The sequence below is a fragment of the Mytilus trossulus genome, chromosome 3 (genome assembly GCF_036588685.1).
Source record: "Mytilus trossulus isolate FHL-02 chromosome 3, PNRI_Mtr1.1.1.hap1, whole genome shotgun sequence".
In the NCBI taxonomy this organism is placed as follows: Eukaryota; Metazoa; Mollusca; class Bivalvia; order Mytilida; family Mytilidae; genus Mytilus; species Mytilus trossulus.
The window spans coordinates 61350400-61377689 of NC_086375.1; the positions used below are offsets into that span (position 1 = coordinate 61350400).

The 27290-nt window shown below is 31.8% G+C and overlaps 3 protein-coding genes across 5 annotated transcripts in view; 2 read left to right on the top strand and 1 right to left on the bottom strand.

Annotated features, from left to right (window-relative positions):
* Positions 1 to 531: 531 nt before the first annotated feature.
* LOC134712028 (zinc finger protein 410-like) lies at positions 532 to 15317 on the bottom strand. Of its 3 annotated transcripts, none has more exons than XM_063573129.1 (8): positions 15294 to 15317; positions 13475 to 13876; positions 12626 to 12797; positions 11896 to 12071; positions 10348 to 10437; positions 6749 to 6916; positions 3467 to 3565; positions 532 to 2014 (listed from the first exon to the last, which is right to left on the bottom strand). In XM_063573129.1, the coding sequence occupies exons 2-8, from the start codon at positions 13830 to 13832 to the stop codon at positions 1800 to 1802; spliced, it is 1278 nt and encodes a 425-aa protein (XP_063429199.1). In that variant the 5' UTR covers positions 13833 to 13876; positions 15294 to 15317; the 3' UTR covers positions 532 to 1799. The 3 variants fall into 3 exon arrangements, with proteins under 3 accessions (XP_063429199.1, XP_063429201.1, XP_063429200.1); XM_063573131.1 differs by lacking the exon at positions 15294 to 15317 and adding an exon at positions 15104 to 15136; XM_063573130.1 differs by lacking the exon at positions 15294 to 15317 and adding an exon at positions 15177 to 15287 and having other exon boundaries at positions 537 to 2014.
* A 53-nt stretch (positions 15318 to 15370) lies between these two features.
* Positions 15371 to 26870, top strand: LOC134712029 (uncharacterized). Its single transcript, XM_063573133.1, has 7 exons — positions 15371 to 15494; positions 17269 to 17336; positions 18441 to 18495; positions 24012 to 24142; positions 24674 to 24776; positions 25772 to 25861; positions 26677 to 26870. The coding sequence occupies exons 1-7, from the start codon at positions 15477 to 15479 to the stop codon at positions 26791 to 26793; spliced, it is 582 nt and encodes a 193-aa protein (XP_063429203.1). The 5' UTR covers positions 15371 to 15476; the 3' UTR covers positions 26794 to 26870.
* The window catches only part of LOC134712027 (uncharacterized), a 34851-nt gene continuing 30199 nt past the window's right edge, over positions 22639 to 27290 (top strand). The window contains exon 1 of the mRNA XM_063573124.1: positions 22639 to 22649. The gene's annotated coding sequence lies outside the window, so the exon portion shown is untranslated. The remainder of the gene's footprint in view (positions 22650 to 27290) is intronic.

Sequence of the window (27290 nt, forward strand, 5' to 3'; positions counted from 1 at the left end):
CACCAAATCCATTTTTGAAATATTTAGAAAATTATATAATTTGAGTTGATGTCTCTCAATGGAAAAGAAAACTATACTTATTTCTGGGGTTAACAATAACATGAAAATTTACCTCAGAAATATTTTTTTTAGGTAAAAAATGATGTTTTTAGAATTTTTAAGAGGTCAACTGCAATGGTATCAGACAATATCATACTAGGGTGATGCATCCATGTGGCCAATATCAAAACCTGCTTTCAGGTGTTCTATGCCGAGCGGGCATCCGCACTAATATCGTTATCAATATGGGCACACCGAGGGAGCTCAGTGTGACAGAGACAAGAAAAAGTCCCCAAATAGTAGCATATATAGGTCAACAATGAGTTTAAAAAGATATTTTAATTTTAATGCCAAACTAGAGGCTGTAAAGAGCCTGTGTCACTCACCTTGGTCTTCAAGCAGTTGTAAATATGAAGAACCTCAATAAAAGTGTTAATCATTTTTTTTTTATTACTAAAAACCAGTATTACTTCGAATGGGGATGATGTTACTTATATACACAGTGATTTTGACAATGCTCATCATTTTGCAATTTACTAAACAATTTGGAGTGACTTTATTGCTGATCAACTTCATCACTTAAATTTGTAAATGTAAAGTAACTTTATTACCACATAAAAGAATAAATTCAGTAAATATATAACAGTTTACCTCATAAAAGTATAAGTTCAGTGAATATATAACAGTTTACCTCATAAAAGTATAAATTCAGTAAATATATAACAGTTTACCTCATAAAAGTATAAGTTCAGTAAATATATAACAGTTTTATTTAAAAACAAAATAAATTACATATCATATATAACCACTTCAAAGGATTTGCATTTATTTGATTAAACTTCATAAACTTGAAACAGAGGGGTACTTATTTAACAGCTGCGGTATATGTTTTCTTTGTAGTTATAATTTCTATACATGATTCCATTGTAAGATTTTGGAGGACTATCTACAGTGTTCACATTTTATAATAACAAAAACAAGAATGTGTCCCAAGTAAATGGATGCCCCACTCGCACTTTCATTTCCCATGTTCAATGGACCATGAAATTGGATAAAAAATATAATAAGGTATTAAAATTAGAAAGATAATATCATAGGGAACATGTGTACTAAGTTTCAAGTTGATTTGACTTCAACTTCATCAAAAACTACCTTGACCAAAAACTTTAACCTGAAACATGCACTTTCATTTTCTATGTTCAGTGGACCGTGAAATTGGAGTCAAAAGTTTAATTTGGCTTTAAAATTAGAAAGATCATATCATAAGGAACATGTGTACTAAGTTTCAAGTTGATTGGACTTCAACTTCATCAAAAACTACCTTGACCAAAAACTTTAACCTAAAGCAGGACAGACGGACAAACGAACGGACAGACACAGATGGACGAACGTACAGACAGACGGACGAATGGACACACAGACCAGAAAACATAATGCCCCTCTACTATCATAGGTGGGGCATAACAAGGGACTGTGGTTGCCAAGAAATACAGTGCAGTTTGAAAATTCTCTTAGTAATGGAATTCTTGTTTTAATAATAATAAATCTTGATTCTGTTGTCTCACAAAAAGGGTGAAAGGATGTCAATATTATCTTTAAACTATTATGATAGAACAGATTATGTCTAAAATCAGTTAAGATATGATATTTCCCAACCTCAATAGTTACAGTTTCATACATTATGTCAAAATCTTAAAACTATTTTAGTTGTAAAATCTATTCCATAAGATATAAAAGTAGAATCCTAATTTATGAATTGCTCATGTCTTTTGTTCATTTAACATTATATCACAGGTAATCTGTCCATGGCTAAAATCTGAATGTAAAAAATCATTGTCATATACAGTCTCTTCTGGTGTGTTTGTATGATGGTAACTGGTTGTCATAGTAACTGGTAACTGTGGAAGGGGAACAACTACAACATTAGCAGCACATGATGTTTCCTGATGTACTCTTGTTTCCTTGGTAACTAAATCTGGAAAAGAGTATGGTCACTTTATTCAAACAGTATAACAACTGTATATTATGATTATTATGTTCTTTGCATTGAATAAAGCATTTAGTCACCTTAATATGAATCATTATGTCAAAGCACATCAACTTCTCTAACACAACTATACACCAATTTCAGCTATGGTTACTTGTTATATTTGCTAAGAAATAAGACAACCTATTGTTTTTTTAATTTCTACATTTGATCTTTAGTGAAGAATTGTACCATTGGCCATCATACCACACACCTTATTTTTATAAATGGTGCATAATATTTTATTTCCCTTATCTCTGTGCTGTTATTATCAGATCAGGATTAATATTACTACATGCAGAAAAAAATGTACTATACTGAACGGCTTTAGAAACGCAACACTCGTTTTGTTGATTTTTTGTACCAAATCTTGTTTGATTCTCTTATAACTTCTGTCCATGCTAATCATACTTCTTTCTCCTTCCAAAAAATCAAAATATGACTTACTTGTGGTTATTGAACATACCGAATTTTTAAGTCGCACGAATTTCTTAAAGCGAAATTTTGGACCCATGAAAGATAGTTTCATTTTTTTTTGCTTTGTCAAACAGTTCTTTAAATCCTTTGCCTCACTTAATTCAGTTTAAAAATGTTGCATCCCCATTTTGCCAAGACTGAGAAATAAAAAACTGAATTATCCCTTAAGAATACTGCAAACATGAAAACATAAACTTGCTGCAACCATACTTTATGACTTCAGAAACTCGTCTTACTGTCCTTCCGACAACGAAACAAGTAGACCAGATTTATTTCTAGCCATCAATGAACATATCAACGTGTAGTGACAATTAAACGTCAACAGAATTTGAATACGCAACGTCATTTGCCAGACATTTTTAAGGCCGCAATGTCAACTGCTAATCAAATTGCCGAGTGTCATTGAGTACAGATTCATGCCATAAATGTTTCCCATAAACTGAATTACCAAAGAATCGACTGAAGGAAAACCTTAAAGGCCCTCAAGTTCCAACCGCATAATTGCCAAAAGCAATTAATGGGTCGAACAAATGCAAAATCAGAAGGTGTAAAACAGAACCTTAAACATGTCAGACAGTATTTGTTGACCTTTCTGACAATCTTTTTGGCGTTTGTAACAGGCAGTTATCGCTTTTGACGGTGACACATTCATTCAAAAACAACCCAAAAATAATCTAGTGTTGCGTTTCTAAAGCCGGTCAGTATATTATAAACTTGTTTGTTCTCATCAGAAAAGGATAGAAATGCTTGAACTTTGCTAAATTTTACAATTCTTTAGTAGTGTTTAATTAATAAGGTACGTTTGTTTTTTTTTTCAATAATCTAGTTTCATTGCTATATTATTTTTATAAAGGACAGACAGAAAATGTTTTCCCTATATAAAATTCAAGTATTTCATGATCAATCGTACTAATTCTTTCTTACCTTCAATGACTAACAATTCATTAGATATATTAGCTGTTTGTTCTGTGGTAACGGTTATCACTTGGTCTGTAATACTGTCTGGGAAAACTACCTGATAATCTGTAACACAAATATAGTAAGCTGTCAATATGTTTGTTTCAATGTCCAGAAATATAAATAAGCAACAAACAAGAATTCATATCAGCATTGACACCTTTGAAGATTTGTATAATGGTACAGTTTTAAACTGATGGGTCTGTTTTATTAATATGAATAAATATATTTAAAACAAGAATGTGTCCAAAGTAAATTGAGCCCCACTCCCACTTACATTTTTTATGTTCAGTAAAATTAAGGTCAAAACTCTAATCTGCTATTAAAATTATAAAGATCATGTCATAAGGAACGTGCATAGTTGATTGGACTTCAACTTCATCAAAAACTACATTGATGATACAATTCAACCTGAAGCCGACAGAGGGACAGACCAACTGACAAACACACAGACCAACTAAAGTGTTACACCCTTTGGAGGGACATAAAAATGACTTCATGCATGGACATGCCTTAGGTCTTGATAAGAAATGTTTATATCTTAAAATTTTAACAATGACAAAGCTTTTTTACTTTTCAATTTTGATAAAAATAATTACTAAACTATCCTTGTAGATATGTGCTACAAATGAAGAGTCAAGGGGCACATTCAGTATTTTATTGCTTGACAAATTGACAACTTTTCAATGCATTTTGAAACATTTTGTTGTTGTAGGGTTGCTGTTTCAGTGATGTCTAACTCTCCTTTATAAATATAAAAAATAAAGTTGGCTGTTATGTATTTAAGATATGGTGTTGTTGTTGTTTTTTGTATTATGTGGTAGGTTCCATTTAGAAGACAAAACAGTTGTACCTATAAATAATTTTATTTATACAAATATCACATTTATATATATAATTACCAAATTCACAACAATCACATCATTAGATCAAGCACTATAATTTTAACAATCAAAATGATAAAATGCAAATCAAGCACTAAAGTTACAACTATGAATAGTTTAAAGTCTATCTGTGGTAAAAACTAAGAAAATCCTCATGAGCTGATTCCATTAAAAGTGGAAGCCTCTTTGGTATAAGTTGTCGTAGATCTTTAGGAACTTTCTGATTCAACTTGGTACGAAGGTCTTTTGGTCCATTCTGTTTCTTCTTGTTCAAGAATGTACGCAAATCTTGTACAGAACTGGAACTGTGTCTAGTTGATCTCTTATTGGTGTGTCTTCTATATTTAGAGTTGGATGATCTACTGGTTCCGGATGATAAGTCTTGATGTTCTGCTTGTCTTTGACCCAGTCTAGAGAACACACTGTCACTACTCTGGGTAGCTGGTGTAGGGGTTGATGTTCCCATCTCTTCCTTGATGTTTGTCTCCTGTTTGATGTTTTGTAGTATTGGCTTTACATTCATGGGTTCTTCTTTAATGGTTACTTGGTTTAAAGTAGTAGTGTTGCTAACTGGTTCTTGTTTGATGTTGGTGGTAAAGTCCATTGGCTCCTCTTTGGTTTTTTGTTGAACATGCCAATTAATAAATTGTAAGATAAGGAATTGACCAGTAGGTGCTGTTCTAGTATGGTAGGTGTGTTGTAGTCCCTCTGGTAGTGAGATCAGATAGTCCTGGACAGAAGCTTGTACTGACTGGTAGTGAGACATCTTGATAGGAGTGATGATAGAAACTGAATGATGGTTTTGCCAGGGAAACATGGGCTTTTTATCATAAAGTGTTGTAAAAACAATGAATTTTATTGGTTAATAAAATAAACATTGTTCACTTTCATTAATTGAAATTAATATAAAAATACCTTGATTATTTAATAAATGAAAACTGTTTACACTCAGAAATTTAATAAGCTTGCACAATTTATCAAAATTAATTACTGATAAAAAAAATCATTACCTGTGATTATTTTAAAACACACTAATTACTGACAATTAGTAACATTAGTTGGGAATCAATTTAATCATTTTATATTCATTACAAAATGTCTTTTTATGTGCTATTTAAAATTATTCAACATTAAGCTTATATGAATTAACTAATTTTAAAATTATATTAAGCTGAAAAAAATGTATTTATATTTAAAAAAGTACCACAAGTTTTTTATTTTCTTAAATTTTTATTTTAATGGAATTATCTCTAAAGTAAAATATTACTATAATGGACTAATTCCAAATTTAGTTACCAGGGCGCAATTATCAGTTGGTAAGCCGTCCACCAAAAACATATAACCGTAACCGTAACAAGTTTTAAAATCAATCATCAAAACTATATTTCTGAGTTTAAAACACATGTATTCTTATGTTTGTAGCAATACAAATAGAGCTTTAGGTATTGACATATGGATAAGAAATATCAAAAGTTCCACATTATTTAACAATGCTTTTTTTTTTTTTTTTTTTTTTAACTTTTTAACTTTTTTTTATTTTGAAAAACATTTGTTAGACAACTTTATTATGATTATGTATGATTTGGAGGATCAAGTTCCTATGTTTGCAGGATGTTACCCCCACCCCTTATATCAGATAAAACACTTGCAGAAATAAGTTGCCGTATAAGTCATTAAGATCACCAACTACTACTGCTACACCAGATGCAAATTTTGATAATTAATGTCTCTTTAGTGATACTCTAGAGCAAACTGCCAGAATATTCACAAATATGTAATCCCTCAATAAACAATGATTTCAACTGGACAAAGGTAAAATAATCCCAATTGTATCACTTAAGCCCAATGAACAATGTTTTTTACATATATTAGTTTCTTTATTTCGCATGAGTATGGATAAAATATTTGCATCAGTACCTAACATTAAGATAATCACTGAAGTCATGTCTGGATTCCTGGTCAAAAATACAATTTGTAATAATTCGTATCATCCTTCAGTCTATAAACCCTCTGACAATCTGTGCAATTGAACAATACGGCCATATTTTATTTTATTTTTTTAAAACAGTTACTATTTAATCTCTGGCAATTGTAGTTTCAAAATGTTAAAAGTGCTAACAAATTTCAGACTTCTGGCATCTTCAAGCTGACATATTTTGGTGGTAAGAAAATTATTGCCAGAATAATTTCAGCCATGTAAAAACCATAGCTGTTTGTGAAAAAAAGGTAAAAAAGACAGGTATGCTGGAAGTAAAAATAGACATGTTTGAGGATAAGTGCATTTAAGGACATGTTTGAGCAAAAGGAACATGTTTGAAGAGATGGGCACATTTAAGAGTGGTACCGTCATATATACACAACAAACCTAAATTATTTTCGGCAAGATCTTCTTCCATCATCACAACATTAAAATCAGTTTCTTTATTTACACTGGAATCATTGATGTTGGATGAATGTTTCTTCATATGTACTCTCATACTTCCACTTTGTGTAAAACTCCTATTGCAAAACTTGCACCTGAAAGGTTTCTCTCCTGCAAAGTAGATAGTTTGTATTTTAAAATTCAAATCTTTAAAAAAAATATCACAAAAAAACAACAAAGCAAATAAACTGAACATCATATCTATTTCCGTCAGTGTGATATTTTTAGTTTTTTTTCAAATAGAATTATGGTCTTTGACATGCATATTAATCAACTGCAAATATACCAAACCTTGAATATGCTGAATTCAAAATAAGAAAAACAAATTTTATTTCTAGGAGCAACATTTATTTTTTATTTTTTAAAACAAGAAACCCCTAAGATGACAGTGATTAATTGTTGAGTAATCTCAGTAAGTTTACAGACACACAAAAACAAATTACTGGTTGAAGATGTTAAGACACCTAATTCTGAAAGATAGCATAGCTTAAATTAGCCTAACATGTCACATAAGTTCAAAAATCAAAGATTGTTGATCTTTTCTAACATTTTCCTAATATAAATCAGAGAACATTGAGTAAACTCGGCGTTTTGCATAACATTGAGTAAACTCGGCGTTTTGCATTTGCGCTGATCTGCATTTCATTTGCGCCGATTTTTTCTTTCATTTGCGCCGATTTTTTTTTCATTTGCGCCAATTTTTTTACAGGTAAATAACAGGTAAATTACAGGTGAAATGATATAAGAAGATGTGGTATGAGTGCTAATGAGACAACTCGCCATCCCAGTAATGTTATTTTCATTTATCATTTAAGACCTCTTCTGTTAGCCAGTTGTACATATGTTATAAATTGTCAATCATAACATGTATATAACTGTTGTCTCCTGCTTAAAATCAAGACGTAAAAACCTAAGATAAAAGCACTTTGTTTATACTAAAATGACGAATTAAAAAGATATGTACAGCATTTAAATCCATAAAAACGGAATACATTCAAATAATAAATCTGTTCTTGCCGAGTATGTATAGGCAACACATCTAATTTATTCCTTTCTTATGATTTCCTCTCTCCTATATTTGGCGTAATTGTCGATAATGCAGGCCATCCTTTCTTTGTCTGGCATACATACTTTTGGGGGCATTTCTAGGGTTCACATTTTCTCATAAGGAGGCTATCAAACCAAGAGATCCAAATGGTGAAGTTGAAATCATCCCTTCGTTAATTTTATGGACGCCATCAAGAATTGATTGACTGTTATGGAATGTGAACTTGTATGTTGTCTAAGAATGTATGACATTTGACACGTGAAGCAGTCATCGATTTCATTTAGGGAAAGGAATGGTAACCCCAAAGATTGGGATAGCCATTTACCAATTGCAATGTCACTTGATTTGTCTTTATACTCTGTGCTCAGCCAATGTAAAAGTGCACTTACCTGTAACTTACCTGTTAATTTAATTAGGAAAAATATAAAATCGGCGCAAATGAAACCAGATGCTCCGCAGGGCGTAGCTTTATACGACTGCAGAGGTTGAACCCTGAACGGTTGGGGCAAGTATGGACACAACATTCAAGCTGGATTCAGCTCTAAATTTGGATTGTGATTAAATAGTTGACACAGCATAGGTTTCTGACACAGAATGAATGTGTTCTAATGAAATCAAAATTTTTGTTTTCTCTTAGAGCAATTCACTATGCTGTTGAATATTATTCCTCTCAAAAAAAATGTTTGAAGAAATTTTCTTTTTATTTATGAAATTTCAAATGAGAAAATTGAACCCAATTTTTTTAATCACATACCCCTTTCCCTTATTCCAAAACTAACCTCAATTAAAATTTCTAATGGAGTTTGCAACAATTACTACTCATTTAAATACATCATAAAATATTAAGATGTAAAAAAACTGCTTGTTATCACTGAATGGTAAAGATTATTTTAATTTATCAGTTGGTAGTAAAAAGTGAATATACATTGTATATTGTATATATAACAAAGATTTAAGTTGATTCTGGACAAAGAAAGATAACTCCAAATAAAAAAAATTCTTACAATTAGATATTTCTTGCTTACTATTCTGGACAAAGAAAGATAACTCTAATTAAAAACAAAATTGCTATTTCACAATATTTTGCAATAAGATATTTCTTGCCATTGCGCAATACTGTGCAATTGAAAAGACTTGCTATTGCACAAAACTTAATATAATAATTTTAGATCCTGATTTGGACCAACTTGAAAACTGGGCCCAGAATCAAAAATCTAAGTACATGTTTGGATTCAGCATATTAAAGAACCCTAAGATTTCAATTTTTGTTAAAATCAAACTAAGTTTAATTTTGGACCCTTTGGACTTTAATGTAGACCAATTTGAAAACAAGACCAAAAATGAGGAATCTACATACACAGTTAGATTTGGCATATCAAAGAACCCCATTTATTCAATTTATGATGAAATCAAACAAAGTTTAATTTTGGACCCCGATTTGGACCAACTTGAAAACTGGGCCGATAATCAAGAATCTAAGTACATTTTTAGATTCAGCATATCAAAGAACCCAACTTATTATTTTTTTGTCAAAATCAAACGAAGTTTAATTTTGGACCCTTTGGACCTTAATGTAGACCAATTTGAAAACGGGACCAAAAGTTAAAAATCTACATACACAGTTAGATTCGGCATTTCAAAGAACCCCAATTATTCAATTTTGATGAAATCAAACAAAGTTTAATTTTGGACCCTTTGGGCCCCTTATTCCTAAACTGTTGGGACCAAAACTCCCAAAATCATTACCAACCTTCCTTTTATGGTCATAAACCTTGTGTTTAAATTTCATAGATTTCTATTCACTTAAACTAAAGTTATGGTGCGAAAACCAAGAAAAATGCTTATTTGGGTCCCTTTTTGGCCCCTAATTCCTAAACTGTTGGGACCTAAACTCCCAAAATCAATACCAACCTTCCTTTTGTGTTCATAAACATTGTGTTTAAATTTCATTATTTTCTATTTACTTAAACTAAAGTTATTGTGTGAAAACCAAGAATAATGCTTATTTGGGCCCTTTTTTGGCCCCTAATTCCTACACTATTGAAACCAAAACTCCCAAAATCAATCCCAACCTTTCTTTTGTGGTCATAAACCTTATGTCAAAATTTCATAGATTTCTATTAACTTTAGCTAAAGTTATAGTGCGAAAACCAAGAAAATGCTTATTTGGGCCCTTTTTGGCCCCTAATTCCTAAAATGTTGGGACCAAAACTCCCAAAATCAATACCAGCCTTCCTTTTGTGGTCATAAACCTTGTGATAAAATTTTATAGATTTATATTCACTTTTACTAAAGTTAGAGTGCGAAAACTAAAAGTATTTTGACGACGACGACGACGACGCCAACGTGATAGCAATATACGACGAAAATTTTTTCAAAATTTGCGGTCGTATAAAAATGAAATCGGCGCAAATGAAAGAATGAAAATTTTCAAAATTTGCGCAAATGTCATACGCCCAGTAAACTTTCCCATTTTATAAAACTACCTCAGTACCTGTATGTACTAAAGAATGCTTCTTAAGACTTGAATATTCTGCAAATCTCAGGTCACACTTTGGATGTGGACATCCATATGGTTTATCTCCTAAAATGAAAACATTTTTAATCTCAATATTACTTCAACAAAAAAATATAATATTTGAAATGAATGTCAAAGAATTCAACTACTAAATCAATATTTTTTTTTTTTAAAGACAAAAATAGTTATGGGGAATTTTAACCTTGCGTTGAACATTTTTACAAATGCTGTAACACCAAAATCATGAAAGTGACACCTTTTTTAATTCAAAATTGATCTCTGTTTGGTGGTTATAAGCAATGGGTATAAGTTTCATAATATTTGGTTGATGCAAATTTAATAGTTTGAGTATGGAAATGTCTTATTTGCCCATTACTTTCATTTAGTAAGGGACATAACTTGAAAACTGTAAAAGTGACGCCACCTAAATTCAATCTTGATCTGTTTCTTGGTAATAAGGCTTGTGTATAAGTTTTAGAACATTTGGTTGTGGCAAAGTAAGGTAAAAAAAACCAGCAATTTAAGGTTTTTTTTTTTGCATATTAAAAGGGAAATAACCCAAGAAAAATAATCGGTAGAAATAGGCATTGTTAATAAGATTGTGTAAAAACTTGTAATTTACAGTTTACAACTCCAGTTAATTTAGAAATGTTTTTTCTCCTAAGATAAGCATTCGAGTTGAAAAGTTAGTTACCTGTATGTGTACGTATATGATTTCTTAGATTCCCTGCAGTAGTAAATGCTTTCCTTCAATGGTCACACTGAAAAGGTAGTTACCTGTATGTGTACGTATATGATTTCTTAGATTCCCTGCAGTAGTAAATGCTTTCCTACAATGGTCACACTGAAAAGGTAGTTACCTGTATGTGTACGTATATGATTTCTTAGATTCCCTGCAGTAGTTAATGCTTTCCTACAATGGTCACACTGAAAAGGTAGTTACCTGTATGTGTACGTATATGATTTCTTAGATTCCCTGCAGTAGTAAATGCTTTCCTACAATGGTCACACTGAAAAGGTAGTTACCTGTATGTGTACGTATATGATTTCTTAGATTCCCTGCAGTAGTAAATGCTTTCCTACAATGGTCACACTGAAAAGGTAGTTACCTGTATGAGTACGTATATGATTTCTTAGATTCCCTGCAGTAGTAAATGCTTTCCTACAATGGTCACACTGAAAAGGTAGTTACCTGTATGTGTACGTATATGATTTCTTAGATTCCCTGCAGTAGTAAATGCTTTCCTACAATGGTCACACTGAAAAGGTAGTTACCTGTATGTGTACGTATATGATTTCTTAGATTCCCTGAAGTAGTAAATGCTTTCCTACAATGGTCACACTGAAAAGATAGTTACCAGTATGTGTACGTATAGGATTTCTTAGATTCCCTGCAGTAGTAAATGCTTTCCTACAATGGTCACACTGAAAAGGTAGTTACCTGTATGTGTACGTATATGATTTCTTAGATTCCCTGCAGTAGTAAATGCTTTCCTACAATGGTCACACTGAAAAGGTAGTTACCTGTATGAGTACGTATATGATTTCTTAGATTCCCTGCAGTAGTAAATGCTTTCCTACAATGGTCACACTGGAAAGGTTTTTCACCTGTATGTGTACGAGAATGCACTTTTAGTTGCTGAGCTGTAACAAAGGATTTATAACAACCTTCTCCTGGGCACTTAAAGTTTCGGTTTTTCCTGAAAAATAAAACTGATGTTTCTGCATGATTTTAAAATGTAACAGTGAATGAATGAATGAATGAATGAATGAATGAATGAATGAATGTCTGTGTGCACCAATATGTGTCCTATTCTATGTAATGCTTAGTAGTGATAATAAAAACTTTTTTTAAGTCCACTTAAGACTATATTCATTTTAACTTTCACTTCTTTTTATGCAAATTTGTATCCACTGAGCAATATTTCTCATGGCATAAGATAAAACAAGTATAAACTTTTAACAACAGTTTACTGTAAATTCTATTTTTTACATTCAGATTTTAGGAAACAGGACCACCATCTCATGACTTTGAACATTCCTATTTCTAATTGCAATATAACTTTAAGCATGAACATTTTATAAAATTGAACCGATTAACCTTGTATTTTGTCATTTTATCAACAATTATCTAATTTCGTGTTATCATAAATGGGCAAAATAATTTTTGAATTTATAGTTTCTAACATTCAGCTAGCAAGCTAATAGATTGCTTACAAATAAAACGTCTAGAACACACACATTGTATACTTACTGATGTGTTAATAAATGGTACTTTAGATGAGCTGGCCAAGAAAATTTCCTTCCACACCCTTCAAAATGACATTGTAATTCTTTCTCCTTCTCATGGATTAACTGATGGTTTTTTAAATAACCTGATGAAGCAAATGATCTACCACAACCCTTAATATCACATATGTGCTGACCTGGAAAATAATTAGACTAAAATTAACCAAATCACATAAAAATTGTCATGAATCTAATCAGAAAATACAGTATCTGAACAAATTAAATATCAACTATTACTATATTTGTTGTGGTTCATATTTATGCAGTCTCTTTTGTAAGTATTTAACCTGTGTCAACTTTTTTATTCAAAGTTTTATTTATTGTCGATACACATTAAACAAAGTAACACAAGCTCTAGTGAGCTTTTTTAAGTTTATATGATTTTTAAGTTGTATACTCTGAAGATTGTTTAAGTTAAATGATAGTAGATTGGTATGATTCATTTTACCTCAACATTATCAGACTGACAGAAGATGTCTGCCATCTGAAATATTTATTGATAATATGTTATGAATGATAATATTCTAAATGCTTAAAATTTGATAAATGATGGTTTTTTTTCCATTAATTTCCGAGTGTTCTATATTGCATGTTGATTTCATTGCCGTTAAATTATATAACTTGATGAATATCCTAAAATTCAAAATTATACTTATGCTTGAAGAAATATTTTTTCATGTTCATTTGAGGTCATCTTTGTTTTTGTTTCTAACAGTAGATCTTTAATTTTGTAACAGTTTAGTTAAATATAATATAAAAGGCTGAACTTAAAATAAAGCAAGCAAATATCATATCCTATTTGTTCATATCTTACGCTCATCAACTAGTTTAATGGTCACAGAATCTTTCCTTCCATTGATCACAGGTTCAAGTTCCGTAGCTGGTCGCTGATCAGAAACATCTACAGAAAACATTCTCATTATATCATGTTGTGTTTGCTGAACCAAATTTGCTTGAGCAAGGGCATAAATATTTGACAAGTTGTTAGGGTCACAATGAAACAAAAGCTTGTTTGTATCAAGTTTCTGTTTCCCATTTTGAAATATCAGCACTGGTGACTTTAGAGACAATTGTGTAGGAGATTCCTTCATTTCCACTGAGGATTTAATTTCTGTTATTTGTTTGGTAGAATCTTTACTGGCTGTGATGTCTGATAAATCTGGATAACTCATATTCTATACATGGTTATGGTGCTTGGTAGTCACATCCTATCAGCCTTAAAAAATAAAGAAGAAACTGATATTATCAAAAAGGTGTAAAGGTTTATATTTCAAGGATTCAAGATTTAAATTGTTTAAATTATTGTAGATATAAACATTTAAAAGACCATTGATAAATCAAGGATTTCAAAACACAATGCATAAATCTCAGAAAATCAGTTCATATCAAATGTTTCTCAGAACAGATAGATAATATCAAGGAAAACTAGCTTAAAAATGAGACATTTCATTCTATATATACCATTGTTTGATGCATGTATAATATGTCAGCATTTATCCATGTACATGATGAAGACATATTTTCTACTATGCACATTTAATATTTTGTACCTTTAGATGTCTATTCTTTATTTTGTTGTTGGGTTTTTAATATTGTGTCATTGAGATGTATCCCATGTCACCTTCACTCATCATGAACATATGCATAACCAAATGTGCATTCAGGTAAGCATAGACCATTTGTAAAGAAATGTTTTATTGGCCTCTTGATTAAAGAATATGATTTTGATTTATTTTTCTAACATGTTTAATGTTAACTTTCTCAAATTAATGCTTTAACTCATTGCAGCATTTTTCTCCTGTGGTTAACCAATTATTTTTGTTTACCTAAATAAGAAATAAAATAATACAACAATGTATAGTGTGTCACAAAATAGAAGTTCCTTCATAATATCAGTTCCAAATGGAAAAAAAATATTCTGGAATGTTACTTCCACAGGAATAAATATTACAGTAGGTGTTCCTAACGGAATAAATAGTATAGAATATTTGGTCTGGAGGACTCTGTAGTCTGTGTTTAAATCAGCAAGCACAACTAATTGATGTGCAGACTAACCTGTCACACAATAGTGGAAAGGAATCTGTGACGTGCTCAAAGGTGTCTATTTAAAATGTCTTTACACACTTATGTTCATATACTTTCATAGAATCTGCTCATTACTATGTTTTTACTCAGGGGAGGTTAAAGTACAAACTATATCATGTATATATATTATTATTTCTCACAATCATGTGTCACTTGTACCCAAAAATAAATACAAGGGAGGGAAAAATTAAGTGTGTACCATGTGTACCCATTTGTACCTGTTTACAAATCAAGATATGAATATTTTAAGCACTATTTTCTTGACATATATGCTCAGATTAGATAAGGAGTATTTCTATGTAAAAACATTAAACAATATGAGAAAGAAAGAAGACAATTGATATATTCTACTGAGTACTGTTGAAGTGTGTCTTTGTGATTATGTACTGTTGGATTTCCTATTGTTATGTTCAAAAGGCAAAAAATGTCACCTCTAGTCCCTTCAACCACAGTTGCACGGAACAAGTATCTGTTCCGGTTTGACTTGCATATTACATTTTCGTCATTGTTTTCGCACTTTATTTTTGATTGTATTATAATGTTTATACATTTTAATTAAAGATTTTAAGAAACAATTCAATTTTCTTCATATCAAACTGATATTAGTTCAATCACAGTTGACGTTTTCTTAATGTTCTTTTCCCCAAGAGTTGTCTTTCCTGACCCAGAAATCGAAACGATAGTGCTTTGTTGACATTCAGAATTATAGATACAAGAGCTTGGCAAGGACAATGAGTGTTCTTGCAAGAGTAAGTTTCAAAAGCTGTAGACTTTTATTCAATTCCAACTTCAAAAGAATATCCATAACAGATGACCAACCATCCCGGGAGGGGTACAAGTCAAATCGGCACCCATATGCATAGAAAAAGTCAAATCGGCACCTGGTTAAATCGGCATCTAGTCAAATCGGCACCTAACAGTGCAAGTCACACTCACCTGTTTCTATCCATAAGCAGGTCGACTATCCATTTCTATCAATCAGTGTTTATTAGATTACTATTCATATGTAAAAGAAGGATAGACATACACATAGTCGACCTTCCCATGGATAGAAACATTACATACATGTACATGTATATATGTATAGTTGCCCTTCATATGAAGTGTCGAGACTATTGTGGGATAACCACTTTCTTAAGTTTGTACCATTGTCAACATCAGCGACTACAGTGACGTCGCTGTGAGCACTGATAAGATGTAATTAAAAGTTACAAACATGTTTGTTTATATACGTAAATATCATACTTTTTACCTCCACAGATAGACACATTACATGTCATATGGACAGTCTACCTACCCATGGATGAGGGGCCTGATGGGTTATTTTCGTTCTTCTTGATTGGCGCATTTGCACTATTGTGATCCGTTTTTCTACAGATTTTTTTTTATATTTTTGTGATCCACGATCATGGAAATTTATTTTCTATGAATTGTGATTGACAAAAATATCACTCATGAATTATGATGAGTCCTAACTTATCAGATCCATTCAAATCAATGTCTAAAAAATATTGCATTTCATTGAAATTTCCAAATAATTCGCATGATAAGTCATGTAAGTAAGAAATGAAAATTTGATAAAATCAAATTTTAGTTGAGTAATTTCCCCTATAAATCAACTTTTTTTTCCCACAGACAGACAGACACACTGTACCCTCTGGAATTTCGTTGTGTGGGGTATAATAATTGTGAACGTATGCATTTTATGAATGACCAGTAGTTGACTTCGGTAAAGGATTTCATATGGATAAAAAAGTACATGTAACACAGATGTTGAAAGGTCATCTGCCTGACTATGCTGAATGCACAACCACAAATGTAATGGGAGGTTTTAAAAATATGATGCCTTGTGCCTATTCATGTTGGCAAATCTGACTGCCACACATGTACACTACATAAAAATACATATATGCACTTTTAAAAGCTTAGATTACATATAAAGTCATTTACATGCTTTCAATGAATTGTATCGTAAATGTAGTGAAATATTATTAATTTTACAGAATGATTAAAGAAAGTTCATATTACTTTTAAGATGGTTCTCACCAGCCACTGATATGTAAATAGATATAGGAAGATGTGGTATGAGTGCTAATGAGACAACTCTCCATCCAAGTCACAATTTATAAAAGTAAACCATTATAGGTCAATGTATGATCTTCAACTCAGAGCCTTGGCTCACACTGAATAACAAGCTATAAAGGGCCCCAAAAAAATTAATGGTATTAAACCATTCAAACGGGAAACCAATGTTAAGGGTCTGATATATATAAAAAACAAGAAACACTTATCATGCTTATGAACCACATAAACAAACGACAACTACTGAACATCAGATTCCTTGTAATAAAATATTATTAATTCTTCAGATGAATTAAAGAAATTTCATATAACTTGAATGATTCTCACCAGTCACTGTTATGTAGTGACTTGAACCGACTACTATCAATAAATTATTGGTAGCTCTATAGAAGGATTTAGAACACTTTGTATAACTTATTTGTTTTATCATGTTTATTGCAGGTGTTTTCAGTATTACAGAATACATCAAGCCACATTGTTTGTCCAAAGTGTTCCAAATTTTTACAAAGGTTTGTTATTCTATGTATATTTCAGAATATTACATATTTTACTGCATGTATGGCATCACCTATAGGATAAGTTATTTTTGAAATTTTATATTTATTGGTTAATATCAACAAATGGTAATGTGAAACATACACCACTGGCTTGTAATAGCTATCCATATATATTACTAATTGTTTTGTAGATGTATGAAATATGTAGTTACCAAAACAACTTTTTCGTTGGAATGTGAGTGTTTGAATCTGGTTGTTAAAAAAAACCTGAATCCAGTGATGGATTGGGGATGGGAGCGATGTTATTGTGGTTGGAACACTCTTGGGAAGATCAATGCATTTTAATGGGGACATATCTAAGGCCCAAGAACACAGTTATTTCTAAGTACATTTCTTTTAGACAATACATTCAAATTAAAAAAATCACACGGTAGACCTGCTCTTTCTCAAAAATATTTTTACAGTGTAGTGTACTACCAGTGAGACAAATAATATCAAAATTACAGAAACTTCTACCAGCTCTAACTCAAAATATTGACAATTCTGTGTTAAGGGGGTGTAAAATTCAGTTTGACAGCTTTAGACTTGATAAAATTTGACCTTTTTGAACTGGACCAAATCACTACTTAACATAAAGATTCAGCACCCAAATTTTTTTTAACATGTAATTACAACCCCCTTCTTAATATTGCATTCATTTAATACCAAGAAATAAATAGGGAAAGTGTATCAAATAAAACATGCAAGTTATACACTGTTTACACTAGGGACTATATATTCGTAGACAATGAAAACCAAAGGACGATAACTGTGTCCTTGGACCATATGGTTGGAACAATTTACTTCTGGATACCATCTTATGATCATAATCAAGCTTCTGTCCATGTCTGGTAGAAATCCAGGATAGTTTAAGAAAGTTATTAAAATTTCAGAAACTTTAACCACTGAATGATTATTTGTGGACACTGCCAACGACAACACTGACAATATAATATTGGATTGCTATGTCTCAATTTTGGCACAAAAGTTGCAGGCTTAGCAAAAATAGTATTGACTTGATGTGATATTATTATAATGTAATTATCCATATATTTGAATTTTTTCCCTCCTTTTTAGATGTAACTACAGAGTCACATCTATATCCTTGGGGAAGTGGGAACCAGATGGTCTAGTGAGTATAGTGTTATCATTTTACATAGAAGGTTTTAAATATTTTTATATAAAAGTATTGCCTTTTTGACATCATAATTTGCATTTCCTGTCACAATAATATACAGACATGTATACATGTTTATCTTTGTGTCAATAGTTTTTTTTTTAAAGGCAGTGCTTTAAGGCCTGACTTTTAAGTCATGAGGTTCATCTTTTCATACGCAATCTATGCAGGAGGTCTTTTTGCCAGAAATAGATCCGGAAATGTTCGAATTTCTCCTCTTCTTTTTATGGTATGATATGGTTTTTGTTTTTTTAATTTACATTGGGGACTAAAGAAACGATCAGTGTGTATTGTTCGTTTTATAGAACTTGTTATTACTGTGTATTTTGCATTATAAGCAGTCAACCTGACTACAAACTATCATTATGTGTATTCCGTTTGGAAAGAGGTCGGGTCAATTTCGAGTGTTATCTGACATCTAAAGATTCTTTCAGACGTTGATAAAACAATGAAAAGTCGACTGAACATGATTAATATTGCATCTTCTATAATTCAAAGCGGAATTCGGTTTATGAACGAGAAACCGTAAAGCGTTTTCAATTTCGGTATTAGTTATGTATGTTGTCTACGTATTATCCTGGTTCCCGGTACTACGTTCCAGGTATTAGCTATTTGATATATTTGATGTGTAACATTACGATCGGGTACCAGCCAATCTACGTGTGTATGTGTACATGATTTACCGCCAAAATGACCGACATACAGCTATGGAAAATAGTCCATAAACGTTCCGTATAATGATATGCAGATTCATAATTAATGGTAACTTTTTTTTATCTTTGTATAATAAATATAACAAAATGGATTCCACAAAATTGAAGATAGCATTATTTTACGAGGATTTCTCATATTTTTCTCACTTCCGGGCGCAGTATTACGTATGTTTTGAAGAAGTTCGAAGAATTTGACAAAGTGATATGAGAAGGAAACGGATAGATATACGTCCTTGCTATCAGGTAAAACAATTTAAATGTACAGAACAAACACATTTACTTCACACAAATAGTACAGGCTTAAGCTTTTTATTGTCTTATACACGACTGTAGTCTAGTGTTTAAACGACGGCGGTGACCTACAAGGTACGGGTCATACTGGGTCAAGTCTAAATATGTAAACATATCCACGTGCTATTAGGTAGAAAGCATCGTAATGCAATATCTACAATTTTTCCTCCTTTATACATCGTTTAACCAGATATATTTCTCTTTCAAATACACTTATTAAACACGGGTTGTATGTACGTATCTTTTCTAGTGTTTTCTTGTCCTTATTAAAGTTCATTTGTTGATGTTTAAATATTTTTGAACGACTGAACACAGGAGTGAATGAATGCCACAATTATATATACTGAAGACTTGGGCTGTACAATGATAGTGTACGTATATCATGCTGATAATACTGTAATTATATTAATTTAGGATGTAATGACAGGAATTCATGAGCTATGCCTCAGGCTTTCTGAAAAAATATCAATGACAATGTAAACAGGAACGAAACATTGACAATGTAAACAGGAACGAAACATTGACAATGTAAACAGGAACGAAACATTGACACGAATGATGCTCTCTTCTATGTTATAGTTATTTAGGTATGTCTGTTGCACAAGTTTCAAAAAAACTTAAGTTATAAAACTTTTTTTCAGGGCACAAACCCACATTAAAGATACTTGTCTACTGCCATACCCATCCTATTTTCATGCACCATTTGCAAGCAAGAGACTGAATGGTTTGCAAAATTAAAAATCAGGACGGTGTCCAATTAAAACAAAAGATATAAACTGGATGAATATTGTAGGAGAAATCTAGAGGAAAGTTTTGATTTTTGAAATTGGTTTTCCTGAAAAGTCATTCATCCTAGCCTGCAGGAAGGAACTATAACTGTCCACCACCAACTGACGAGCTAATGTTGAGCTTCACACATGGAATTACTCAAATACCATCAATGTCTATGTTTTCAGCACAGATTTCACAAGTTATGACACAGCTGTGCTTTTTTATACCTGTTAAAGAGTTGTATACTAAATTTTATTTTTTTATCAATAAATATATATTGTGTCATTTAAGAACTTGTATTTTGCCAAAAGATGCATACTAGTGAATGAAAGTGGTGCAGTTCATTTTGCTTTGGTATATAGAATTGAATTACAATTGTTCATGTTATTGGAATGCTTATAAAAATAGGGAGATGTGGTACAATGTATATGATATTTAGTGAGTTTATCAAGCAAAAGTGAATAAGAAATAGGTATAAGCAGTTACAGGTACTACTGTACAATCTCAAACAATGAGAAAAACTCATACCGTAAAGAGAATTTCATATTTACAAGTAAGTTTTGTTTTTGCGTTGAATAATTTTCTTCTATTGTTTTAATTGCAAATATGGGAAGTGGTTAAAATGCTAATGAGACAGCTGTTATGGCCACAGAGCCTTAATTGAAAACTTCTTTTTCATTCATACCGGTAGATTTTGCCTGGAGTTAGAAACATATCTGACAACTTTTCAAAATGCACATGGGGGTTTTACGTGAAAGATGGTTCATATAGTCATACAAAACCTTCAAGGGGGCCTTCAAATGGAAGCAGGACAAGTCGCCCCACTGGTTAATCGCCCCACTTTTTTAAAAACCGTCACAAACTGATTTATCAAATCGCCCCACATGTTAAATTGGTTAAATCATGTTTAATATTACTCCTGCCAACTCGCCCTACTTATAAAAAAACGGTAATATTTAGATTAATATATATATAATTAAAAATAAAAACTCGCACCACTTTGATGAAAACTAATCTACACAGAATACAAACAAACCGAAAATTAATTTAATTACTATTATTGATATATACTGAAATTGTATATAATTCTAAAAAAAAAACTGATTGTTGAAGAATAACTGTAAGTTTTGAAGCTTAGTTATTTGCATAACAATTGAAAAGAAACCTGTTAAATGTATCATAATGCAATATAAGGAATTGAACTTATATTCAATGGGATAACATCTTTTTCCATAAGTGGGGCGAGTTGGCATTACTAAATTCATCCTGGTTAATGATATATTTATCTAGATTTCACCGATTTCCATTAGGTGGGACCAGTTGGCAGGAGTAATATTAACGGGATTTAACACAGTTCACAAGTGGGGCGATTTGGTAATCCAGGTGGGGGCAGTTTATTTGTCAAGCCTGCGACTTTTTTCGCAGAAAGCTCGACATAGGGATAGTGATCCTACGGCGGCGACAATGTAAGCTCAGTTCTTAAAAGCTTTATATTTTAGAAGGTGGGAGACCTGGATGCTTCATACTTTGTATATGGTTGCCTCATGTTACGAAGTTTCCGTCAGTCACATGTCCAATGTCCTTGACCTCATTTTCATGGTTCAGTGACTACTTGAAAAAAATAATTTTGTAATGTTAAATTCTCTCTTATTATAAGTAATAGGATAACTATATTTGGTATGTGCATACCTTGCAAGGTCCTCTTGCCCGTCAGACAGCTTTCACTTGACCTCAACCTCATTTCATGGATCAGCGAACAAGGTTAAGTTTTGGTGGTCAAGTCCATATCTGAGATACTATTAGCAATAGGTCAAGTATATTCGGTGTATGGAAGCACTGTAAGGTGTACATGTCCAACTGGCAGGTGTCATCTGACCTTGACCTCATTATCATGGATTAGTGGTTATAGTTAAGTTTTGTGTTTTGGTCTGTTTTTCTTATACTGTTTGCAATAGGTCTTCTATATTTTGTGTATGGAATGGTTGTAAGGTGTACAGGTCTACCTGGCAGGTGTCATAACCTTGACCTCATTTTCATGGTTCAGTGGTCAAATTAAGTTTTTGAGTTTTGGTCTGTTTTTCTAATACTATATGCAATAGGTCAGCTATATTTGGTGTATGGAAATATTTCATGATCTACATGTCAGTCACGCAGGTTTTATTTGACCTTGATCTCATTTTTTACGGTTCATTGCTCAGTGTTAAGCTTTTGTGTTTTGGTCTGTTTTTATTAAACTATAAGCAATAAGTCAATTTTATTTGTTGTATGGAAGAATTGTTAGCTGTACATGCCAACCTGGCATGGTTTATCTGACCTTGAACTCATTTACATGGTCCAAAGGTCAATGTTTAGTTTTCTTGGTTTATGTTACGATTATGTGACAGTTGTAATAAAGCTTTATTATTAGGACTATCAACATAATATCAATGATTAGTAAAGAAGGCGAGACATTTCAGTGTGTACACTCTTGTTTTTAAAGTGGGGCGAGTTAGTGAAAAAGTGGGACGATTTGTCATGGATTCCCTTCAAATATATTCTAATGTGGTTTTTGGCTTCTTCGTGCATTAACAAGCTCATAGCCATTGTTGAATTAATTGTTTTCTTTAAAATAGTCGACAAAATTGCTCTTACAAAATTGCCATTTGGGAGCCTCGAGCTCGATGGGGGAAATACTCTGCAAATACTGACAGTTGGCAGGTATGGTCATCAAAAGAGTTGACATGTTTCTATGTACATTTACCATTATGTTACTTGATGTTCTTGCTATACACACAGTACAGAGACTATTTTTTATGGGAGTCATAGAGTATGCGTATACAATCAATAATTAAAAATAGTCTTATTTATATTGAAAAGAAAAAGTTCTTATATGTCTAAAGAAGAGGGACGAAAGACACAAAAGGGACAGTCAAACTCATAAATTTAAAGCAAACTGACAAGACCATGGCTAAAAATGCATTTCATTGGAGGCACAGAAAATATACTGCAAACAGTAGACTATAGATATAGGTGAACTAGGTACAAAAGAACTCTAAATCTTAAATTCTACAAACCACCTCTGTTCTATGGAAGATAATGATATAACTGGACTAGAAATACACACAACCTGTAATTAACTGCCTTTACAGCGCTTTCGCGCTTTGATTCTTTTTTTCCCTAATATAGGATTTAGCTATATTTTTTCATAAATGAACTTTATCATATACTTAAAAGAAAAATGAAATAAAAAAATGGAGTCACCGTTTATTTAAGCTAAAATCTGCCTCTGGAAGAAGCATACATTTTTGTTAATGTCCTTTTTTTCTGATGAACAAATAGGAGATAAAGAGGAAATATCGAAATAAAAAAATAACCTAATATAAGAAATCGCTTAAATTTTCGATTATTTAGTTTATGTACAGCTTATTTGAAAACAATAATAAAAAATATAGGTCACCCATGAGTTGAAAAAGATATTTCAAATTTAAGGCCAAAAAATGGCATTTTTGCACCAAAGGGAGATAATTTGGAGCTTTTTCAATTTTTATAGTCATCATGGGCCAAACCAAATCAATTTTTTGGGTTGTTTTTTTGTACCATATCATAAAGTAACAACTAGTAGTGTAATAAATAAAATTTGTAATGAAAAAATTAAGGTTTAATTTTTTGCTAAAATTTTTGTACCCACGAGCCACCTTAAGTTTGATTATTTTGTAGAATCAACCACCAGAGATACCAGAATATGATGAACTAAATATACAAATTAAAGGATATGATTTTCCTGTTTTAGAAAGCTATACCACATATGTTAATAAATTGGCAAACACATTAGGTATAGAGACTGACAGGTGAGTAAATATTGGTTATGAAAAGGGGGGGGGGGCATTCATTCAACACAAATAATTCTTACCATGCTTACAGGAACTTGACATAACCTGAAGAAAAGAATCAACCATTATATTGCAATTCTTCATCTCTAAGCCACAGTGAGGCCTTCAATACCGAGCTAAAGCTTCCTTGGTTTAACCACAATTTTTTTTTGTTTTAAAATTTTCACGCATTTCCATATATACATGTATTTTTCATGCAAGTTGAAAGATATTTTCTGTATATATTCAAAATATTGGGAGACACAAAAGCAGGAAACATTGAAAGACATTTTCCCCCTATTTATTTGGTCTAATGTCAATGAAATTGAAACTATTACAGAGGCTATGATTTCCATTTGGTCATAAAACTGGGAAACTTCTGAATAAAAGATGGAGTGATTTACCAAGTAGAATGAGTACTATTTGAAATTTAAATGAATAATCTTTAAAATCTCGATTAATTACCTGTAATGTCCATCATCATTAACTATAAGCCTTAATTTTTTGTAGCTATCCAGTACCAGGAAAGGCTTCAAAAGTAGAATTGTTTTATCCAGAGTCAGAAAAAGTAGAACACACTTATAATTTAACTAAATATGAACGAGTCATCCAAGTAAGCATTGATTATATTAAGAAGGCATTTGCTCATAAGCCTCAATTTGATGTAGTGTAAATGATAAGTCAAAAAAGTATTGCAACTTAGTCTTGAAATTCAGAAATTTTATATAGCTATATAGGGACATTTAGTCAATCATGCTTTGTCTACAGTACAATATATCCCCTTCAAGAACATAGGTATCATGATATGATTGCCGATGAGACACCTGTTCACAAGAGACCAAATCACACAGACATTAAAAACTGTAGGCTACCATACAGCCTTTAACAATGAGCAAAGCACATACCACATAATCAGCTATAAAAGGCCTCGAAATAACAAATACCAAACAATTTAGACGAGAAAACTAATGGCCCAAATAATTGTACAAAATAATAAACCAAAAACATATATGTAACCCAGCAACAATCAAAAACCACTGAATTATAGGCTCCTGACTTGGTACAGGCTTATACATACAGAATAAATATTACATTTAATGATTTTAAAGTTGAGAGGATTTATGTCGTAGCTGAGGGGGTATTGAGTATAAGCCTTGTCAGTCTGTACATACATCCAAAAAAAATTGATTTCCGTTCTTTAATTTTAGTTTACCTCAACTGAATGTTATTAAATTTATACACAATGCTTATTTCCACTAAAACAGATCAAGTTTGAATTTTGGAAGTGTCACATACCGTTCTAGAGTTATGCCCCTTGAACAATGGAAAAATTGCTGAATATTTTGTTTCCCTTCTCTAACTTTAGTTTGCCTCAATCAAATGTTATGAAACTTATACACAATGATAATTTCTACAAAACTCCGATAAAATTTAGATATTGGTGGCATTACTTTACAGTTCTTTAGTTATTTCCCTTTCTAATGTTGTATAAGCAAGCAGGGGCATCATCTGTATCTGTTGCCCATTTAGTTAGCCATGATAAAGTCAATTTATCTGTCAACATCTCAAAGATATCATAGCATTAAAACTGTCTTAAAATTATTTCAGATAGAAAATGTACCTTCAACATTATTGCCAATATTTATAGATGCCATGAAATTAAATGCAGCACCTGGCATTGAAGTTACTATAAAAAAGGTAAGTCTCATCAATTGTGATATATTTTACTTGATGAAATTTAAAATCGCCAATTACATGAGCTTCAGTACTTTTGATATCTTGGTCTGTGTGTAGTTCCTATATATGGTGGAGTGATCATTATGTAAGAATTGAACTTATCTTAATTTTGCTTTCTGTTTATTGAGGATGTGACCAATATGAAATAAGTAATATTAGAATTCAATTTATACCTGATACAAAAGTAGCTTCTAAAATAATTTAAAGTGACATTTTTTTAGATATGTTAAAAATTAACATTGTACAAAACTTATCTAAGACCCTTTATTTAAAACAACACTTGTCAGTTATGTTTTTTGTCACCATTCTAAAAAAGAAGGTGTGGTATTATTGCCAATGAGACAACTCTCCACTAAAGATTAAAATGACTCAAACATTAAAAACTATAGGTTACCGTGCGGCCTTCAACAATGAGCAAAGCCCATATCACATAGTCAGCTATAAAAAGCCCATACCGCATAGTCAGCTATAAAATGCTTGAGTGTTTGTGGATGATATTTAAGAATCATTCATACATAAGTTTTCCTTGTTGATAAATCAGACAGCTGATCAAATTTGTATTAGTCAAAACAATAACTTAGTCAATCTACATTTCAATGGAACTTAAAAATGGTTGATAAAGGAATAGGTTCCTAAAAGCAGTAATATACCTGCTTTTTCTAGCTAAAACTCCAAGTTAGGAGTTTAATAATTTGATTTTTTAAAATTTTTTGTGTATAAAAAGTGAAATAATTACATTTGTATTAATTACTTTAATTTTGGTATTTTTTTTTCAGCCTGTTCTTGTTGAAGAAGATGATCTATACATACCAGATGAAGAAATGTTGGCAATGAGAGCCAAAGTGGTAGAGCTTGAAGAGAGAAGACAAGATTTAAAGAAAGGAAAAATATAATTTTCATTGTATGTTTCTATTTGAAATCTGTTTGTACCTCTGTATCAAAATTTTGTGGAATAAATAATAATATCATGGTTCATGTATTTTTTTATCTAATCGGTTGCATGGTCTAGTCTGTATCACAGATGTTTTAAGCAGTAGTTCAGCTATATTAAGCATTTGCAATGAATTATGATTGTGAAATGTACATAAAATTGAGAATGGAAATGGGGAATGTGTCTAAGAGGTAACAACCCAACCAAAGATCAGAAAACAGATGAAGGCCACCAATTGGTTTTCAACACATTGAGAAAATCTTGCACACAGAGACAGGCTTCAGTTGGCCCCTTATCAAAATTGTGTTCTAGTTTAGTGAAAATATATGTCATACAAATCTCCAAAACAGTTAATTGAACTAAAATTAAAAATCATGCAAGACTTATAAAGGCTGGATGCTCCTGACTTGGGACAGGTGCTTAAATGTGGCGGGTTGAACATATTTGTTTGGAAGTTCA